Here is a 21,307-nt window from a genome sequence, read left to right on the forward strand (position 1 = left end):
ATTAAATATAAACACAGATTTGTCTATTAAATGAATTGTGTGATATATTATTTAATTTGTTCCATTACTTCACCTTGTTTTAAAAAAAACCCACTGTATGTATGTATGTATGTATGCATGCATGTATGTAATTCATAGAAGTGGGAATAACGTAAATTTTAGGTTAAATGTTTTATTTTAAAAAGAAGTCCCAGTCAATATTAATGACGTGTGCGCCCCCTCGTGGCAGAAGGCTACAATCACGTGTCCAACAATGGCGACCAGGTGGGCGATCTGCGGCGCGGGGAAGATCAGTCACGACTTCACTGTGGCCCTGAGGACTCTCCCACCTGAGCACCACCAGGTGAAACGCTCAGTAGAGACAGAGACTTGAATTCGCTCGTTCTTCGGTGTTCAGTCGGGATCATTTGCTTCGTTTCTGCAGACAGTCAAACATTGTAACGCGAACACTAAGTTCAACCGGTGCAGGACAAATGGGCGGGTCTTCCATCCTTTATCCGGCCTCTGATTGGTTTAAGGTTATGACGGAAACCAAAACCAGCGAATCATAGAAGAGCTCCGTCTGGTTTGATTTATCGCGAGGAAGTGAATGAGGCTGAAGTGGAACAAAACATGAGCGCGGAAGAGGATGTTTTCTTATTTTTTAATGAAACATATCAGGATCTATGTGGACCAAATATAGAGGAACAAAATGGAAATGAAAACGGCCGATGTCACTCATTTTCCGTATTGTTTTTTGTGTGTTTCTTAGTGGAAATTATTTAAAAACCTTAAATATGCAGTTCCTGCTGCCTTGTTTCTAGGATTGTCTCAAGGTCCGAGTTTTTATAGTCACTTCATATTTCATAATGTGAGATATGAAGTGAAACTAAACTGGGTCATGCACTAAACCTGAAATTTGCATTACACTTTGCAGGTACTTGGAACACTAAGCAGCAAATATTGACTGATTTTAGCCTTTTGCACAGGTTTTGCAATACATATGTCTGTTGGTATTTATTGTTGCGATCTATTGGCAATGAGATAACTTATACTGTTTGGAGACAGATGGGTATGTTTCTAAATACAATCTGCAACTGCCTGCCTCAACTGGTTATATTCATGATAACTTATTTTACAAATGCATTTAGTCTTCATTTCATTTTTCTGTCTTTTAATTCTTTCCGCAGGTCGTGGCAGTGGCAGCTCGAAAGCTCGAAGATGCTCAGCAGTTTGCCAAAAAACACAACATCCCCCAAGCCTACGGCGGCTATGAGGAGCTGGCCAAGGATCCAAATATCGGTCAGTTTCTGCTTGTTCTTTGTGATTCAGAATTAAAGTTATTACTAAAGAGAGAACTGACACACTACCATCCCATTTGACCCCGTAACGGTATATTCTGCACTTTATTTGTCACGTTAACCTGTTGTGAACTGATTAATATGGCATTCAGAGACATGCATACGTTTCTATTTGGGACTACCATGTAACGAGCGCTGAAATAACAAACTCCTCCATGGAGAACAATGATACTTTTCACCATTTACATATGCAAGTACTAAACACAGTACTGAAATCCTTTTCACACGCAACTAAAAGTTATCTGGAGTCTCGTGTAAGGGCACAATTATCAATGAAAAGTCTATTGTTTTGCTAATTATTTTTACACTCAGATATACTTTTTATACATTTATAGATGTGGTTTACATCGGTGTGATCCACCCCCACCACCTGAAGACGTGTCTGATGTTCACCAGTGCCAAGAAGAGCGTGCTGTGTGAGAAGCCGCTGGCCATGAACAGTAAGGAGGCGCAGCAGATCCTGGCCTCCGCCAAGGACAACAACGTGTTCCTAATGGAGGTAAACATTGAAGAGACGTCTGCCTTTTTTCAGTTTACTCCTGGACAACCAGCCTCAGGTGAAGATCATTTCTTTACACAATCTTTGAAAAGCTAAACACACACATCATATATGCAGATGTCTGATTGCACACAACTGGATGTGTATTGATGTGAGTAAAGGAAGTGGATGGGGCTGGTCTTTGCGGCGTTTCTGAGTCTAATAGTCTTTGTATAGCAGATTAGAATAGAAAAAATGTAATTAAGAATTCATCGATAACACAAAGAAAACACCCGAGTGAGTCGATCTGCATCACAAAACCCAGCTCGTACCTGTTTTGCCCTTTTGATTCAGGCTGTCTGGACCCGCTTCTTCCCGGCCTCGGTGGAGATCAGACGGCTGCTGGAGCAGGAGGCGCTGGGCGACGTGAGGATGGTCCGAGTGGAGTTTGGACAGTCGCTGTTGAACATCGCTAGAACCACACAGAAGGAGCTGGGCGGAGGAGTGGTACTGGACCTCGGCATTTACTGCCTGCAGTTCATCCTCATGGTGTTCAACGGGGACAAACCGGAGAGCGTCCAAGCCAGCGGGGTCCTTCTGGAGAACGGTTAAGAAATATAGTAGAAGACTTCCAACATCAGAAGTCCGTGTGGCGTAATAAAAGTAGAAGTTTTGCTATATCATGAAATATATTTGTTCACGTTCAATTTGATGGACATTAAATCAAAATGTTGGGCTGGGGAAAGAAAAGACCTGGACACATCATAGAATTACAATTCTGCCAGACAACAGTATTTCTAGCCTGTCGTGAGACTCCACCCCTAATCTGGTATTGCTGTGTGTTACAATAACGGTTCAAATCCAACTCTTATTGATGTGCAGCTTTCAATCCTTCCTTGAAACAACATTCATCATGTTTTATATCTTTTGTGTCAAATATCCTGCTGCTGCAGGAGTGGATGAGACTGTGGTCGTCACCATGAAGTTCTCCAAGGACAGGATGGCCACGTTCACCTGCTCCTCTCGTGTCGTGATGCCCAACGAGGCTCTCGTAGTGGGAACAAAAGGCAGCGTCCGTGTAAGTAAAGAAAGGAGGGACGTATGGTGAGTCTCAGATACGAGTGTGAGCATTTACACTGATCAGCCTTAACAATGTGGCTGCTGAGATGAACGGCACTGATGATCTGAGCTGTGTGGGGAGTGAATGCTGGCCAGTGTGGTCTGATCCGATGGAGGATTTATTTTCGCTGAACCGACCTCAGAGGGTGAAGGTGGTTTCTGATCGGACAGTAGTGGGTTGCATTTCGGAGTGGGTCTGAACTGTGTGTGTAGAAAGATGGTGATCTGGCGGATCAGTGTGGCTGGTCAAGTGAATGGTTCGGAAATGATTTACCGTGCAAATCAATTATGTGCACTTCACGTATGTATCTATCTCAATCATGTGTTTGTTTTCAGATCCCCAGCACCATGTGGTGCCCCACTGCGTTGGAGGTGAATGGGAAGAGGACGGAGTACCCACTGCCGGAGCCCGGCATGCCGCTGAACTTCACCAGCAGCACCGGGATGCGCTACCAGGCGGAGGAGGTCCGGCAGTGTTTGCTCTCAGGTACCGTGAACTTCAGCATCATTTAGAGAGTTCAGTGTGTGTGAGTGTATGCAGTACTGTGCAAATATTAGGAGTGTGAGGTAGATGGAGGAGGATTGATTTAAAACTGTCAATGGCTCCTTTTCTTATCACTAATTACAAAAAAATAAGGAAAAAAATAAGCCATGAAATTTGCAGTATTTTTGACTCTTTTCAGATTTAACCTCAACACTTATTTGTATTGGGTTTTTCTTTTTTTCATGTATTTGTGGAGATTTTCACGGATTTGTATTTTTGTGTATTGTACAGATGTATTTCTAGTCCTGTTTTATTCCTCTCCTGCAGTTTAATTTAACGCATGCTGCATATTTTATATGATGTGAACCACTTTACCAACTACAGGTCGTTGATTGACAGTTGAAATCTAGCTTGAAATGAAAATGGCTCTTATTATTTTTATAGTTGTATTATTGGCCTCTGATGTAATGTTTAGAGTCACTCATACACTGTGATCGTAATATGTTTCCACACTTTTGCACAGTACTGTATTTGTATTAACATATGGAACTGTTTTAAGATTTCGCGACATGTTGTGCACACACAAGGTGTGTGCATGCACGTTGCACCTTGTGTGCAATGTGCACATTTACCACAAGGTGGCATCAGCCACACTGGCGTCTCAACAGCTTTTTCCAGCAGACATTTGAGTGCATTTTTCTCCTTTTTCTGTCCTGCAGGGCTGAAAGAGAGCAAAGTGATGTCCCACGCTGATTCTTCTCTTCTGGCTGAGGTGGAGGATGAGATTCGCAGGCAGATCGGATCATTCTACAGTCAGGACTAACAGAAAATGTTAAGAATCAGCTCAGAATGCCCCTTGACAAAACTGCTACAATAAAAAAAAAAAGTTTTTATTGTCCATTTGTACAACAAAACATTGAAGAGATGAATAAAGTTTATTCTTATAGACAGATTTGACTTCTTGGTCTTCTTATACTTGAGTAGCCTCATGTCTGACTCTTAATTTCTGCAACATTTTAAAACCTTAATGCAAAATGTTTCAAAAAGAATGTGAGTTTCCATTGTGGAAATTACGATACTGGAGGTCTTGCAATCCACTGGCTAAGTGGTGTGAATGACTTATGGCTTTGTAGTAACTGAAAACGTAATGTTTTTTTTTTTTTTTTATGACAAACTGATTACAGTATTTAACCTAAATCAGGGGTTGGCAACCCGCGGCTCCGGAGCCGCATGCGGCTCTTTGGTCCCTCCACTGTGGCTCCCTGAGCCTCTGTAGAGCTGCAAGGCATTATGGGAGTTTCTGTTTGTCGTGTTTTAAATGTAAGTATTGGGGGTTATATTAGGTTTGTAGTGTTGCTAATAACTGGGTTGTGTTGTGCTTTTGTTGCTTAGTTCATGTAGTTAAGTTTATTAGTTGTAAGTTGGCAACCAGCGGTGAAGAAGGACATGGTCTGCACGCGGCACTGTCAAAATAAAAGCGTGCGACTCTGGCTTTTGCGTTCAGTGTGAAACTGGACCAAATGACTCTTGCGGCATTAAAAATTGCCGACCTCTGACCTAAATGAGTGAGTGCGAAGACTAAATGCCAGCTGCTCTTTATCACGAGACACAAATGGACATTTTCTTTGAAATTGGTATGACATTATTACAATTACTGTGACTAGATAAATTGGCTTAATTTGTCAAGATAAGTTATGTTCAGTGGCTAAACTTTGACCTTTATACCAGGGGGATCTGAGCTTTTAACTTTAACAAAGTTCCTCCAATTTCTTTATTTTTATACTGTTGCAAAGTGACTCTTGCCTCATAACTACATGGATTTCCCAACGATTGTTTTAAACTGTCATTTGCATTCTTCCTGCAGGTCTTAATTCAGTGATTTAATAAAGTTAAAACTGTTTTAATAAACTTTATTTTTTCCCCAAAATGTCTGAGGCTCTTCATTGTATTGGTCAGTTCACAAAGCACAAGCTGCACTTTCCCCAATATATAAACATCAGTAGTTCAAGTGTTGTGCTCACTTTAAGTTGAAGTTCAATGTTTGCAGCTTCAGACAAATATTTGGTAGGAGCCAGTTTCTCCCCACACAATATTGCAATAATGAATTTAAGGTTGTAATCTGCACGTATATCACTAGACAGAATTATTTTGTTATGACAAATAACTCCTATAATCACTCAAGTAAAACAGAGGCTAAGTTCAGGTACGTGCTCATCTCTTTTATTGTTGGAACTCCAGTCTTGAAGGACAACTCAATACACCAGCTACACGTTACAACACTCCTTTACATTTAGTTAGTTCTTGCACTCTAGCATTACAACCAAAAAAAGCAAGTTAGACACATGGAGACGGTTACAACAGATTGTCAACATAGAAAGATTCTACACTCAATGACAGTCAACCGAAAAGACAAAAACAAACTCTAAAAGTGCTCATTCATATTAGTAAGTCGACTTCAGTGAACCATGAGCGATTCAGTAGTGCCACCTTGGATATGGTCCAAATGCAAAGAAATGTCAAGGCTTCATGAAACGTCTAAAACAAACACAGTAACTAGATCGGACAGCGGACGTCCAAAACACACTTTTTATTTTCTTTAAAGTTAGACAAAATCGAAGCCGTTCTGGATGTCCACAATAAAAGTTTACCACTCACAAAAGTAAAGTATAATATCAAATGTAACATTGTGTGGAGTACTGTCGGAGTGTAACGCTCACAGATACACTGGAATGCAGTGAAAGCTGGCATAGAGAGGATTTTTAGTACAAACAGCACTGCGGGGGATGGGAGAGGGGGTCTATGTGGGGGGGGGCGCTGGAGCCGAGGCTGCACTTGTTGAAGGAGCCCTTGTTGGGTCGACGCCACTTTGTTCAATCGGCAGAGGAGTGCGATCAGTCGGCTCTTACAGTACTCGGGGTGCACTGTTAAGGTCAGACGGCTCCACCGCTTAAAGCCCACTTAGACCGCGCACACACACACACACACACATATATATATATATATATCAGGGAGCATTCACTCATAGACTTTTAATTACACCAGTGTCTGAGTGAATAAATACAGCAGTTTGGCCAGGGTGCATCAATCTGAGGCCCTGAAGACTGGCTTGATTAGAGAATCAACACGAGAGGAATGGAAATGTGAGGTGGAATCGGACAGAACAAGACTCCACTCCCACCCGACAACCGCATTCTTTTATTACTTCCTAAGTGCTGAACTGCTGAAGGGTTGAGTCCGTTGGCCCGGGCGGTGGATGGAAAGGGAAGAGAGCCGTGTTGTGGAGTGCCATGAAAGATAGATGAGGTGGAGAAAGTGGAGAGGTTTAGACCACCAGCACCACGCGCATGGTGTTGGTGTAACCGGAGCCGGGACGCCAGCCGGTCAGGACGATGACAACATCGCCGTCTTTGAAGAAGCCTCTGGCCTTTCCTGGAAAAATCCAACGTAGAAATATACATTTTGAGTGCAAAGGTTCCGCTTCGTGAGACAAGGCTGCAGGACAGCAAGAGGAGACGCGGGGATTTACCCATCTCCATGGCAAAGTTGACGCGCATGTCCACGTCCTCGGCCCAGACGTCGTTGGCGGGCTTGGTGTAGAGGACCGGGAAAATGCCGCGGTACAGGTGGGCCTGGCGGGCCGTCTGGGCGTTACGGGTCACAGAGAGGATGGGGGCGCGGGGCCGGTACCTGGAGATCAGGTGGGCGGACCTGCACAGAGAACACAACTGCAACTGAGGACAACGACATTTGGACAACTTTATTCTGTCAGGATTTTATTTTGTAAAATTTGGGGGATGAGCCAATATCAAGAGTTTGAATCGCATCACATCCCGACAGAATGAATTGAATGTCAAATTTCAAACATAAAACAAGACATTTATTTATACAATGAAGTGACAATTAGAATTTTGGGGAAAGGTGCACATTTACATGCATCCGTACTTGGAAAACACCAAATCCATCAAGGAGATATTGACACGCATTAAATTTAAAATTGGCCCAAGTGTCAGTTTACGAAATGTTTGGTGGTTCAGTGTGTTAAAAAATGATTCAGTCAGGGACTGTACAGTTACCATCTCTGAAACTTAGAATATCACTTTGTGAGGTAATTTTTGACTTAACTCTAATTGTATTTTTTATGATTTCCTGGTAAAAATGTATAGGCTCCAATGACAGTATATAGAAGATTCTACTTTATAAACATATCTTGATTCCATTTCAATCTCAGATGTACTTCTAACAAATCGATTTAGTAAAATGAGCTCCAATCTTGAGGCCGGCACACACTACAGGAAAATTGGGCTGATTTGTCCCGATCTTTGCTCTCGAACATCAGAAGCACAAGCCTGATTGTTGGAAGTCTGTAAAAAAAAAAAAAAAAAAAATTGTGTCCGAATTTCCTGACGAGTGATTTTATCTGGTGTAATCTGCATGGAAGGAGAGACCGTAGATAATGAACATGTTCAATGTCTGCAAAGAGAAATCCTGCAGTGAGTGTTCTGCTCTGAGCAGAGCCGAACAGCAGGGGGCGTGACGTCACATGTACCCGTATGAACCAACCAGGCTGAAAGAAACACTGCTGCTGCAGCCAAAGCTAGAAAGTTCCCAACTTGCTAATGTGTGACTTTATGATGAAATATTAACTCACTGGGCAATATAAATGGATTGTGATCACCCAGTTTAACTTCATTATTCCTCACTGCTATTCTATAACTTCATATTTTCCATTTGTTTGTTTTGAGGTCGTTTGTCTGGTGTGGATGCATTTTGTGTCGTGATCTCACCGTCACTGATGGCAGAGTCAGTGTGCGCTTCATAAATTCACATTTATCATAGTTCTATCAGACGTGACCATTATTACAGATAAACCCTCGTGGAGCCAAACAGACTTGGAACAAGTCAAGAACAAGAAAAACATCCTTCAAATCCTCAGTGACGAGGATTTATTTTATCATGTCAAAAACATTGCTCTAAACGTCTCCGCTTCGCTCCAAGTATTCCAAGGAGGCGGTGCAATCTGCACACTAATCACGATATTGTAAATATGGGCAGGCCATTTTCCAAGAGCTCAGATTATTCAGTAGACTGCGCCTTCATTCTCTGCTCCGGTGTCAACGTCAGAGTACTTGGGTGACTTACCCCGGTAAGTGATTCTGCTTCACAGTACAGAAATCCCAGGGTTAATCCTGAAGTTACCTCGATAAAAGAAAGTCCAGAGTCCTAATATAGGCCTGACGCTGCTTTGCGACAACATGTTTGTTTACATCTACAGGCCGTTTTACACTGAAGTCACATTTGATTCCGCGAGATTTGGAATATTGAGCATGAAGAACATAGACCTAGAAATATAGTTTCATTGAAGTCTATGGTGCAGAGCCTGAGAATCGTTAAGTGTGTGCTCCACAGTCACACCACCACATCAGAAGAGGAAGATTTCGTGATGGTCAAGTGTGTCATCTCAAAACCTGTGAAGCTTTGACAAATCCTGTAGTGTGTGCCAGGCCTTAGCCTGCTGATGTGGACCCTGCATGACATTTTCCACTTCCACTCACTGCCGTCACCCACCCCAAGTATCAAAGCTAACCATGCACACACAACCACACACTCAAATGTAGAAGGTACGTGGAGGGAGGATTGGGAGCTGGTGTGTATTCGGCAAGCTCGTACCTCGAGGACCGGGAGACTTTCATGTTTATCCCTCCCTTTCTTACCTCCCAGACTTAGTGAGAACAATGATGGCGCTAGCGCAGCATTTGAAGGATGCCTCAACCGCTCCCACCGCTACGGCCTCTGAAGGATCTCTGGTCAGCTGGGTGCTTCTCCTCAGCTCCTCGAACACCTGCCTGTGGAAGGTGGCCGCCTCGGCCTCGCGCGCTATCTGAGCCCCGGAGGGAAGGGTGGGTGGGTTACTCTCAGTCACACACACTACAAGTACACACAGAGGCACTCGCACTGCAGGGAGCGGCTGGCAAACAGCTGGCTGGACTCCTGCATGAGCGAGGGGGAGCCAATGGGGGAGTCAGAGGAGCATTATCTTCTCATGCCTGCACTTCAGAATGTACTCAAAATAAGCAACATCCAGTCGGCAGTCCAGTGAGGGTGTGTGCCAGCTCTCCCTGCCGTTTCCCCCCGGTCAGTCCCTGTCTGGCCCTACTCTCCCTCAAGTAACCGAGATCGGTGACCTTCACAGTCTGCCGGGACCAGATAACCTGCCTACCTTCCAGAGCCTGTGAGCACAATGAACGCTGAGGCCAAGCTCTTAAAGGAGGCCTCGACAGCGCCGATTGCAATGGCCTCAGCGGGATCTTTGCAGTGCGGCGTGGAGCGACGCAGGTCCTCGAACACCTGCCGGTGGAACATGGCCGCCTCGGCTTCACGGGCAATCTGGCAGGGACGAGGGCAAGGTGTATCGAGCAAAGGTAGTCCCCACACACAGACAGTGAGAAAAGAAGAAGGAGAAGGACAAGAGGATGACAAAGTTAAGACACAAAAAGCCCCCGCAAATTTAATGGGAAAGGAAAAGAAAAGTGGGGAAGTGTGTAAATGTGAAAGGAGTTGGGGATTGGGGGGGTGGGGTGGGGCAACACATGGGGAAACAACGTTGAAACGGTTAAAACTTATCCACAACATGATCAAAGTAAAATTAAGGGAAATGAGGAGAAACTAATGTGTTAAGACAGGACTACAGCTTTAGAATTCCAAACTTTTGACATAAAAAAAAAGCATCCAAGTGACAAAGCCTAGAAGAAGATAAAGTGTTCAAAATAATTGAAAAGCCAGACTTTGTACTAATAAAAGTCGAGTAATCAGCTGAGAAGAGGAGGCCAGACACTGCACACAAGCTGAGGAGGTGGTTAAATCACAGCCACGAGGAGCAGAGAAGAAAAGCAAGAGGAAAGACGTTATAATAAGCAACATTAGCTAAAGAATTTACATTAGTCCATGCGATCTGCTTTGAAATATGACAGAGTGAACAAAGGTTGCTAGATGAATTCAGACGTGCAACTTCAGCAGCAAGCTGGAAAGAAGCACCGTCAGACTGCTGAGTCACTCCTGCAACTGTGCTGCAGTGGATCTGAACTGTGGCGGCGAGCCAAGTCAGGCCTGAACAGTGAGGGACAGGCAGGAGAGCAACGGGGGCTTCATCCATTCATCCATGCAGAGGCACTAATGCCAATATTAGACAATGGATTATGAACAAGACTGGGGCTTCTAAGGGGTTTCTTTCCCTAACTGACAAACACAAGTGCAGATACAAATACAGTATTAAGTGAGGAGCAAAAAAACCCCCAAAAAAAACCCCCAACCCCAAAAAATTTTAAGAAAAAAAACAAGTTTCAAACACTTGGGTTTATGGGAAAATATAAAATATGGCATCACTCAAACTGCTGGCTCTGTCCAATTTTCGTAAACGGCTTGTGCTTGTAATCATTAGTTGACATACAAATCATAACTGGTTTGATACTTGTATGATATAATGCAGTTTTTGCCTGTTGTCAGACATTTACCTGAGCAGAGCCCTTAAGTGCAACTCCTCAAGCGGCACAATCGGCTTGTGGAAGTTGCACATAATTCAGAAACGACCGCAGCCACAGTGAAATTGTTAGGCGAAGAGGCAACAGGCAAAAGAAATGTGCTGCAGCTGTGAAAGCGCATGCCGACAAGTCATTAAAGAAATTACTCTTTTTAATCATGGTGGATTAGAATATCTTGAGTATTTTACTAGACAATGATTGGATGGAAGACTCAGTTTGTCCCAAATTCAGCCAAATGGAAAAAAATTCAATGGACAAATCAAGGCAAAATTTATGGAATCAAAATGTCATTGCTCACTTGGGGTTTGATTCAAAAGTTAAGTTGGAGAGGAAATACTTAAAAAAATTAAAAATAAAAAAGAACTACGACTCGTGAAGGTGGACTCACCATGTGCTGCGTGCGCACCGCCTCCAGAGGGTAGTCTCCCTTCGCCGTCTCTCCGCTCAGCATGATGCAGTCGGCACCGTCCAGGACGGCGTTGGCCACGTCGCTGCCCTCGGCACGAGTGGGACGGGGCTTCTTGATCATGCTCTCCAACATCTGAAGGGTCCGGGAAAATTAGACTGAGAATTCACCGTTGATAGCATGAGGCTGGCACACCCAGACTCTACACTATTTCCATGAGTTGCCATCCGACCTGGGTGGCGCACGTGATTGGCTTGCCAGCCCTGTTGCAGCGACCAATCATCATCTTCTGGGCGAGGAAGACCTTTTCTGTGGGGATCTCAATACCCAGGTCACCACGGGCCACCATGATGCCGTCGCTGGCCTCCATGATCTCATCGAATCTGCAAAATAAGACAGGAAATTACAACCAGTCAACTCCGGCCAATAAGAGCACAATGTGAGGAAACCCGGCTGCACATGAGCACACCTGCGCACGCCCTCGTGGTTCTCCAGCTTGCTGATGATCTTAATGTTCTTGCCCTTCTCTCCCAGCACTGCCCGCACGGCGTGCACGTCTGCGGCTTTGCGGATGAAGGAGGCGAACACCATGTCGACTCCCTGAGCAACGCCGAACTGCAAGTCCTGGATGTCCTTTTCGGAGACGGCGGGCAGGTCCACAGCAGCTCCAGGCAGGTTGACTCCCTTCTTGCTGCCCAGAGTGCCGCCATTCTCAATCTCGCACATGAGGAAATCAGAGCCTGAGGAGAGAACGACTATGCATGAACCCACAGGAGCTCATCATATATACTCCCCAATACCGCCTCCAAAAAGACATGTTCTTCTCACCAATCTCCTTGACCTGCAGGGAAATGAGTCCATCGTCAATGTAGATCTTGCTGCCGATCTCCACCACTTTGGTGATGTTCTTGTAGTCGAGCCAGAGGGTGTCTTTGCTGCAGTTCTCTTGGTAAGAGTCATCCAGGGTGAGCTTGATCATGTTGCCCTTCTTCAGCTCCACCTCAGCTGTGCCACTCTGTCACATCAACAAAAGGTTGTTCTGGTTGTTTTTTGCAGAGAATGTGTTTTTGAAGCAAGATGTACTGCAGGTGGACTCACTCCCTGGATGAGGCCGGTCCTGATCTCTGGGCCCTTCGTGTCCAGGGCGATGCCGATGGGCCTGTACTGGATGCTGCCGGGCTCGAAGCTCTCGCACGCCTCACGCACATTCTTGATGGTATCTGCGTGGTACTAAAAAGAGGGGGGATCAAATGTAAACCATCTCCAGAGATTACACTATTAGGTGTAACCAACTGCAGTTTAGTTTTTTTTTTTTTTTTTTTTAAATCAAACCTAATGCCATCACCCATCATAAACACCATTCGATAGTGGTGCGTGTAAACTGTTACCCAAGATAACGATATAAAAATCACGCTGGGGCAGTAAACATGGTGACAGACGACGCACACAGCCATAAACATGAGTCATGCCATCGAGATCCCAGCAGGGTCATGAAGTTGTGAGGAGGCAGAGTGCATCAAGTACAACAACTCCAAGCCTCCATGCCTTAAGCAACTGAGAGGTGACATGTCATCGGTGTCATGTCCTTGAGTGCAGGTCACACCTTAATCTTAATGATTACCGTCTGCAGAGTCAGCACCGTCTACAACACGACTTGGCGTTTTATAGGTCAGTGAAATGAGTACAGCCCCCCCCCCACACACACACAGAAATGTGGTGCACAACAACAGTTGCAGTAATTCAACCCAACCTGAACCACTATAAACAACACACAAACAAGGTTTAAACACACATTCAGTGAAGTACATTCTGACAGCAGCAGACATTAGAAAAGTGTTTAGACTTGTGCATCGACAACCCAGGTTCGGATCGCGTTTATGGTACATGGCGCAGGAAACGCTAACCAAGTGTGGGGTTTCCAGGTAACCGTTTATCCCTCCTCATTGCAGCAGATGTTAAAATGGAAAGCAGTAAGCAGTCCTGATGAATACCGTCCTGTTTAACCACGACTTTATACGGAAGTCAATGGTTTGTGGGGACCTGTATGAATGAACTCATGATGTACGCCAAAAAATATTAAAATCAGCCATTTGTTTAACAGCAGCTCAGAACTCTTAACTTATTGATCAGGAATTAAATTTTTTGAAAACTGTCCAATTTATGTTTGCAGTGTTTTTCAAAGTAATGTGTAAAGACATTTCCTGCTTGATTTGAAACTCGGAATATGATTCAAAGTATAATTTAATTCATGTTTTTTTAAATAGAGTTTCGACTCTACAAGCTGGAGACGTGCTCCTGGACCAAAGTATTGGGGGGGGGGGGGGGGGAACCAAACAACTTTGCCTGCAACAGGCTTTTTAGCCACACAAGGAGTACAGAGTTTGTGACTCAGAAGGCAGCCGTCTGCTGCACATGGCTTATGCTGCCCACCTGGGTGACCGGAGCTTTCAGTAATAACTTAAGTGGCAGGTAATCACATTGGCAGGCCTTTTCTAGCCAGACACAAGGTGAGGGACACTGCAGCTGCTGCTCTGTGACAAAAAGACCAGAATGTTCTCACGATCACAAAGGCTCTCAAACAATGAATTATTCTGCCAATTAGTATGTGTAATCCCGTGTTAACACTCAAGACTATCGTAAGATTTTAAAGGGGATTCAGAAAGGCAAGATGTGTGAAGCTGGAAATGCAGACCATTTTGGTTGCTACAGTTCAATAAGAGACATCAAAAGGTTCATGGTCCAATATTTTATGACGTTTTCTGCACTGGGTAAGGTTAAAATACAGATAATGTTGAGTTGCTTTGATTCAAGTACAACACATTACTCATCAGGATGTGGAGCAATGCAACATGCTACAATTGCAACTGTAACTAAAAAGTAACGTGGCCTTGACAATGTCAGCGACACAAACCTGATGCGTCACCTGCTGAGGAGATAAAGGGAGCAGGAAGCTGCAGAGAACTTATCTCGAGCACAAAGATTTTACGTCGATCTACATCTTTAGTAGCTTTTGATCCTTCTGAAATAATCTGCCTACCAGGTCGACAAAACATTTCCAAAACATTGTAACCTTCAAAATGAGATCTGGGACTGCTGGAGAGAAATTAGAAACAAAAATATTCAACCAGAATGCACCAGCCTGTCGCCACATACCAACTACCAGGTTGCACAACACTTCAGGACAATAAAAAAATAAAATAACTGTCAGCGCTTATGAATGGATCTCAATAGGATTGAATAACTAGTTGACAAACCAGATCCTGGCAAGCATCTCAAATAGTCCAGTAACGTCTCACTACAGATGCTTGAAAGGGAAAGTCACCCAGTTCAGGAAAGTCCTCTTCAATTAAAGAAAAACTTTATGTAACAAAGGCTGATGGCTGCCAGCAAGAGTCACTCTGTTCCAACTTTATGTTCAGCATGACGACATTTCTGACAGTTGTATTCAAAAAGACTCAATACCTTGCTCAATATCCATTTCTCAGCTCTACCTCAAGCTGCATGAACAAACTTCACTTGACAATGTCAACTCAGGTTTGTCAATTGCTGAACTTTTGACATTTGAATAGTCAATGGAAAGAATGAAGTTATTACATCTACAAGTTGAACTTGGCAGATGTTAATCTCAAGTTAGCACCAACTGTTGCGTGCTTTTGTTGCGAGACTGTTGACTCAACATTCACTGGCCTTATTTTATGCAACAACGTGCAAAGACCGCAGGAAAAGCTAAAAAGGACGTACCACAAAAGGTAAACATTGCCAAAAAACTAAATGTGTTCACTATGATAAAGCAAAGAACGATACTTTATGAACGATATCGGCCTAGACAATATGACCTGAATGGTTAGCAGCCTTTGCCCAATACATTTACACCACGAGTGTTGAAAAGACAGACCTCGTGCGTGCCGTGGGAGAAGTTCATGCGAGCAATGTTCATTCCAGACTTGATCATTTCCTTGAGCGTGTCCACAGATCGAGAGGCCGGCCCTGCAAGCACACATTAGGAGCAGAGGCTCAGTGAAATGCTGCTCATGCTAGCACAACAGTGAATACGCTATAGTTTTGAAAAATATAATGAAAGACGAAGAAAATGCCTTTAATAAAAAAAGAAAAGTGAACACGGCAATTAAATGGTTTTGTCCAAACATGGTGGTAGTGGTATGAGCTTCTCAAAACATGACTCCTTTAACAGGCAGCTTGGAACAGCAGAAACCATGAACAATTTTGTATTTAAATTTACAGAAAATCATGCCATAAGGCATGTTTGCAAATGAGGTTTGTCTGTGTGAGACCAGAAGAAAAAGACCAACCGATGGTGCAGATGATGCCGGTGTTGCGTGCGGTGGTGGGCTCAGAGTCAATGTCCAACAGGCACATGTGTTCCAGGAAGGTGTCTGCCATGGCAGCGTTGAGCTGCTGCGTCTGGATGAAGGCAGAGCCCATGTCACACTTTTGATGAGGCATGGCGATCACGGGTGCAACTGGAGGAGTTCTGCGTGGAAAGGGACGGGAAAGGTCAGATTAAGAACAAAGCAAGGATAAAGGATTACTTGGTGCTGTCCTCAGTGAGCGACTGGTGGCAGGAATGCCTAGCATGTCCGTACACGCTCAAGAGAGTACATCAGCAGAGACATCGCCCAACGGGAGAGGAACTCCACAGGGAGCCTTAATGCTCATCCATTTCCGTCCAACCTCAGCTGTAAGGCTAAAGACAAGAATACGATGTGCTCTTGAGGACAGGTTTTGCACAACAACACATCTTCATTTCCTCTTGTGTTGCATAAATCAGGAGTGACCACACAAAAAAAAAAAACCTCTCACCATTTCCCTCATGACAATCATTTCACACATTTTAGCCTGGAATGCTCAGAGACATTCCTCATGCTGAGACACTGCAGCCTCCATGCTCCACCGTGAGAACAGAGCAGTGTAGCCCATTGCACTGCGGCGCCATATTGTACATTCAGTCCCCCCCACCCCCTTCTTGCTGAGTCACCCGTGGCAACCACACATCACGAAGCCCATCGGAAGGGGCTGGGTTTTACAAGCCTTCATCACGACGCTAAGCAAACACACTGCAGATGAATGCGCAACATGGAGATACTGTAAACACTGGTGCACAAATAAATGGATCACCACTTTCCATTTCAGACCGGCCACACAGACGTGCGGTCTGGCAGGCATTTCCTTTATTTTTCATTTAAGCAATATAAGAATTATGGCACATGGCATATAAACTCATCAACATGGAGTTTATCAGTTGCTTAAAGCAACAGCCAATAAGGTGTATTTGAGCAGGGAGTCGCATTTCTTATCTATGAGGAGTGCTGCTTCCTTCATGGCTCTGCTTGCTGCTGTTATGCAACCACAGCCCAGCTGACTGGCAGTGAAATGCTTCACTGAACAATCTGGCAAAGAATAAAAATCTGTGGGATTCAAGCACTGGGTCACTGACGCTGCCACTGGTTGACTGGGATTAAATTATGTGAACATACAGTCGTGGGCCTTGGAAATCTGTCAACGTGAGCAGTTAGAAAGTTTGATCACTCGTAGGTTTCCTTACTTTCAGATCCAGACCAACAGGCCGTGGAAATAAACGACCCCAGGTAAAGAGCCCTACTAATAGTTTACTGCATGGCTCTTTATGCAAGGTGCCAAAGAAGCCCTCATTCAAAAGCACCGAGTTGGAGGATCAGGTTTCCTCCTTTTAAATGACAGATTGCATTTCAGCCAAAGAATCTTTCACTTATAAACCATGAGCAGGTAGCAAAAGAAAGAAGGACAATGCATGCATTTAGCTGCAAAAACCTCCTTAATGTCACCCCTAATAAGAAGCAAAGATTGTTGGATTGTTAAAAAAAAGGGGAATTTTAATAAGACAGAATGTTGTAATTCCTCTGTGCGACAACTGGAACTAAGGGCACATCCACAGTGGCCCAATTGAGGAAATTATGTTGCATTAGTCAGTAGGTCTTGTGGTCCTTTTCTTCATTAAATGCATCATGCAGGGGGATTCCTGGCAGAACTACGGCACCAACAGACCGCTTCATCTGGAGCTGCTGATGATGTAACATCTCCATCAATGGAGCAGACTGCACAGTACGTGAGAGCAGTCACATCCCACTACTGCAACTCACACATACACACCAGCTCAGAGTGGACTGAACCACCAGGAAAAAGACGGGGGGGGGGGGGGGGGGGGGGGGGGGACCGTGCAGTGGCTTCTCATGAGTACCTCTTAAATTACATTCTTCTGAACAAACAAACTGAATGTAAAACCTTACGTAGTATTTTTTTTTGTTTATGTTCACAGGATGTTTTATGTCCTAACATTCACAGTTGAAGATGTGAGACACCGCTATTGGGTGAGGAAAATAAATTGGGTGAAAACAATGAGTCATCTACTTTGGTCACTTTTTGGGATACAAATATATATTGCTGCTCGTCGCTTGTAATTCCAAGTACATGTTGAATGTTTTCATTCTTAAATGATCAAACTATATAACAGAAGGGTATCATTATTTAACCAAAGAACATGAATGGACAATGCAGTCTTTAGAAATGTGGAGTTTACAAAGACAATGCAATGCCAACAGTTGAATTTACAATCTGCAGATCTAAAGAGGAAGGCCTTGATTATGTTCAGAGCAACTCTTTGTTCACTGAAGGATGTTTGTTACTAAAGCTCACATTGAAGCGTGTCCAATCCTGGTCCTGGAGGCCTGTGGTCCTGCATGTTTTAGAGGTCTACCCGATACGGCACACCTGAATAATATCACTGTCAAGCTTTTTAAAACTAAATAAAAAAAGTCTCCTCATTGCAATCAAGCATGTTGCAACTGGGAAAGGCCTAAAACATGCAAGGTGTCAGTTTTAAACAAGGCTGACCAAGTGATGACTAGGAATCATGTCTTGTTTTATATTTAGCTTCCACCACAAATTTACCGTCAAGACAAAATAACGGGACCAAACCGTCACTGGGTTACTTGAGCTAACAAACACAGACACGGGTCTGACGGGAGGTGGTGGCAGTGAGCAGCCGCTACAGGAGAACCCAGCCACAGTAACCGTGACACAGATGCAGGACTAACTTTAGCGCTGGCTGTCAATAATCCCTTCCAATCCCCACCACTCCACATCTACCTTAGGACATACCCTCAGCCACCATCCAGCCTATCTTTCTCAACGGTTTCGTCACTTGTGTATAAAATATGTCACTGCAGCCATAGGAGCAGGGCCTCCAGTGTCTCGCCATTTGGTAGCGTCCACCATGGATGTTCTGCAACACTGGGCTAATCCAATTTAGCTCCAGGAGACAGCAGGCCGAGTCAAATGTTCACACCGGCCAGCCAGAAGCACCTTCTGCAGAGTGCACTACATACCCCCAGTAGATCTTCCCGTTCCTCTTGGGGAAAGCCGAGCACGTCACGACCAGTGACCTCCGCAGCCACCCCAGTGCGGCGGGGCTTCCAGCGGCAGTAAGCAAGCTACGCCCTGCGGCAGCAGAACTGACAGCTGCAGGACGCGTGCATATGCGCCATACTTCCAGGAGCTCAGGAGTAAATCCATTCAATGAGGATGAAGGACATGAAGACCGCCTGTAGTGATCACAGAATCGCCACGATCTGATATAGCGGACATACATGTGAACCTCAGTGGCTCACCGGAGCGCCGTCTAACCAATGTTACTAGCAGAGTAGGTCATACAACACCGCAGCCTCTGCTAATAATAACACATTGCATGCCGACTTGGTTTGCAGAAATCTGCAGTATGTACGGTGGCATGTTTCCTGTACACTGGGCCTGTTTACCAACATGGTCTGGACTGGCCGAATAGGACGGAACAGAAACGGCTAGTCCTGCTCAATAGCACATCGACCATATACTAAAAGCTGTAACTGGCAGTTTTAGGATTAGGATGCATTAGTCATTAACCTTCAGCCAAGTGACATTCATGGGAGCAGAGCCAGCTGTGAGCCATGCTGCTTGCACCAACACAAACTTAGTTACAAGAGCACTTTCCCCAAGAGCAGTGGTTTGTGGTTTTGCATTGCAACAATTACAAATGACCAGAATGCCAACCGCAGTTTCTATTAACAGAAACTAGTTATGAAGGTTGGTGCAGCTCAGGCAACACGTAGAATGTTAACATAACTTTAATTTACCTGCATATGTGAGCTATATCAAACTTTAGATGCCCTGGCATTAAGATTTTAGCATACAGATGTCCTTCAACACAACTTTTTTCCACTTGACATTATGAGCTGGCCGGGCCTCTGGGTCATAGGTTTATTTTGGCAACACTCACTTCAGCCAGAAAGGACCGAGTTTGACACCCAATTATGTGCAGCTCAAACATTCCCCAGAAGGGAAAATATAATCACATTATGATCTGATGTGGCACTTTACAGAACCCCTTTATGGATCATATAGCTTTCTTTCCTTTGTTACCTGTAAAGTATAAACACAAGCAACGGGGTTGGCTTAAACTGCAAACAGAGCTCAACAAGCAGGGGTGTCAAACTCTGGCCCTGGAGGGCCGAGCCCTGCATGCTTTCCATGTCTCCCTTCTTCAATAGACCTGAAGGTCATGATGGTTCATCACTGGGTTCAACAGAAAGCCTGATAACAAACTGCCCGTTGCAATCAGCCTTGTTGGAGCAGGGAGACGTGGAAAACATGCAGGGCTCGGCCCGCCACGACTCCCCTGCTCCACGGTGGGTGAGACCTGCAGTCATGTCTGTGTATCCAGTGTCAAGAACGACACTGCATCAAACTCCTGCAGAAAAAAAAAAACCGACACAACACTCACACACGTTGAACTATACACGTCAAAGACTACATATTCTACACTACGCAGCTTACGTGGTTTGGTTGTATCTGAAGCGTTTCCGAGGAAACATTACAGGAAAGGCGGATGAATAAAAGATGAGTTTGTCTGTCGCACAGCTCGGCCTGGAGTGTGAGGGCTTGAACACAACCAGATAAAACAGGTGGCTTCCAGTGAAGCGGGGATGTTTTAAATCGCAGTAAATTAAGGCGACGTGTTAAAAAAAAAAAACGACCAAAGGATGCGTTTTAAACGCAGTTACATAGAAAAGTTGCGACGCAGACGATGCGCTAAAGGTCACGTTCTCATCCTGCGTCACATTTTCCTGATCTCGAAACGTCACACAGGCCAACCAATCAGAGGCCGAGAAAGAAGGAGCGGCCACACCCACACTAGGAGGCAACAGGAAGCCGGGCACACCGTCCAACACTGTGCATCACCAATGATGGCGTTATCTTTAATTCACGTCGTTTTGCAGAAAAGACGACGACACGCCATTTGTTTGAAACACAAGCAGTCTTCTAGTGTCAGTGCGGAACACGCGCAGTTGTCCTCCAGTAACTCAATACCGTTGATGAAACACTTCACCTTCCTGGCAGCGCTGTTAAAACATTAATCTGAATTCAACCAGGCGTGCAGACTACAGAACACTTCTCACTGCACCTCCCAAAAAAAACGAGTATAAAAGAGTGGAAATGAACAACCACAGGTAGATTATCAACGCATCACGTAGCGAATGAGGAAATTGTAAACGCTTAAAAACGCGCCGCGGATGTACAAACCACTGGTGAAATGGTCGCGTCAAAACGTGACTGCAGTGTCGGGAAGCAGCCGGTGCGATGGAGGAGACCCACCTTGAAACGCTGAGTGAGCCTGGGACGCAAGTTGGTGCCGTAACACTGAGAGCGGCTCAAGGTGATCTCCCGAGTTATCTCAGTTTGAGGGACTACTTTACAGTGATGCTCAGGCATATCCCTCCGAGGGCACACTGATAAACGTGAAGACGGACGACGATTTTACGAACACACGTCAACTGTAGCCACCGATGGCTTATCAAACGAGCGTTTTAAATAAGTATTGTGAATACAGGCATTGAGGAAACGTTTAAAACTATA

General features: G+C 44.6%; 2 protein-coding genes across 6 annotated transcripts; one reads left to right on the top strand and one right to left on the bottom strand.

Annotated features, from left to right (window-relative positions):
- Window positions 1-253: 253 nt before the first annotated feature.
- On the top strand, window positions 254-4,339 carry dhdh.2 (dihydrodiol dehydrogenase, tandem duplicate 2; the record flags this gene model as incomplete). The annotated part of the gene is made up of 7 exons (XM_080494319.1): window positions 254-343; window positions 1,170-1,281; window positions 1,676-1,839; window positions 2,173-2,425; window positions 2,772-2,896; window positions 3,274-3,424; window positions 4,141-4,339. The coding sequence occupies 7 exons, from the start codon at window positions 254-256 to the stop codon at window positions 4,242-4,244; spliced, it is 999 nt and encodes a 332-aa protein (XP_080350445.1). The 3' UTR covers window positions 4,245-4,339.
- Window positions 4,340-5,619: 1,280 nt separating this feature from the next.
- Window positions 5,620-21,119, bottom strand: pkma (pyruvate kinase M1/2a). Of its 5 annotated transcripts, none has more exons than XM_080516289.1 (11): window positions 21,047-21,119; window positions 15,673-15,854; window positions 15,258-15,349; window positions 12,461-12,592; window positions 12,191-12,377; window positions 11,832-12,102; window positions 11,595-11,745; window positions 11,345-11,497; window positions 9,639-9,805; window positions 6,948-7,129; window positions 5,620-6,850 (listed from the first exon to the last, which is right to left on the bottom strand). In XM_080516289.1, the coding sequence occupies exons 2-11, from the start codon at window positions 15,824-15,826 to the stop codon at window positions 6,744-6,746; spliced, it is 1,596 nt and encodes a 531-aa protein (XP_080372415.1). In that variant the 5' UTR covers window positions 15,827-15,854; window positions 21,047-21,119; the 3' UTR covers window positions 5,620-6,743. The 5 variants fall into 5 exon arrangements, with proteins under 5 accessions (XP_080372415.1, XP_080372416.1, XP_080372414.1 ...); XM_080516290.1 differs by lacking the exon at window positions 21,047-21,119 and adding an exon at window positions 20,975-21,026; XM_080516288.1 differs by lacking the exon at window positions 21,047-21,119 and adding an exon at window positions 20,228-20,359.
- Between the last annotated feature and the right edge of the window lie 188 nt (window positions 21,120-21,307).

This window comes from Blennius ocellaris (genome assembly GCF_963422515.1).
Source record: "Blennius ocellaris genome assembly, chromosome: 1".
NCBI classification, from domain to species: Eukaryota; Metazoa; Chordata; class Actinopteri; order Blenniiformes; family Blenniidae; genus Blennius; species Blennius ocellaris.

Bases quoted from the DNA above. Each gene is read 5' to 3' on its own strand.
- pkma (XM_080516287.1), bottom strand. From the start codon at position 19,007: ATGTATGTCCGCTATATCAGATCGTGGCGATTCTGTGATCACTACAGG. The intron at 12,103-12,190 runs GTGAGAAGAACA...TTCTCTCCTCAG, and splicing joins CCTGCAGGTCAAGGAGATTG to GCTCTGATTTCCTCATGTGC. The intron at 11,498-11,594 runs GTCGGATGGCAA...CGGACCCTTCAG, and splicing joins CAATCACGTGCGCCACCCAG to ATGTTGGAGAGCATGATCAA.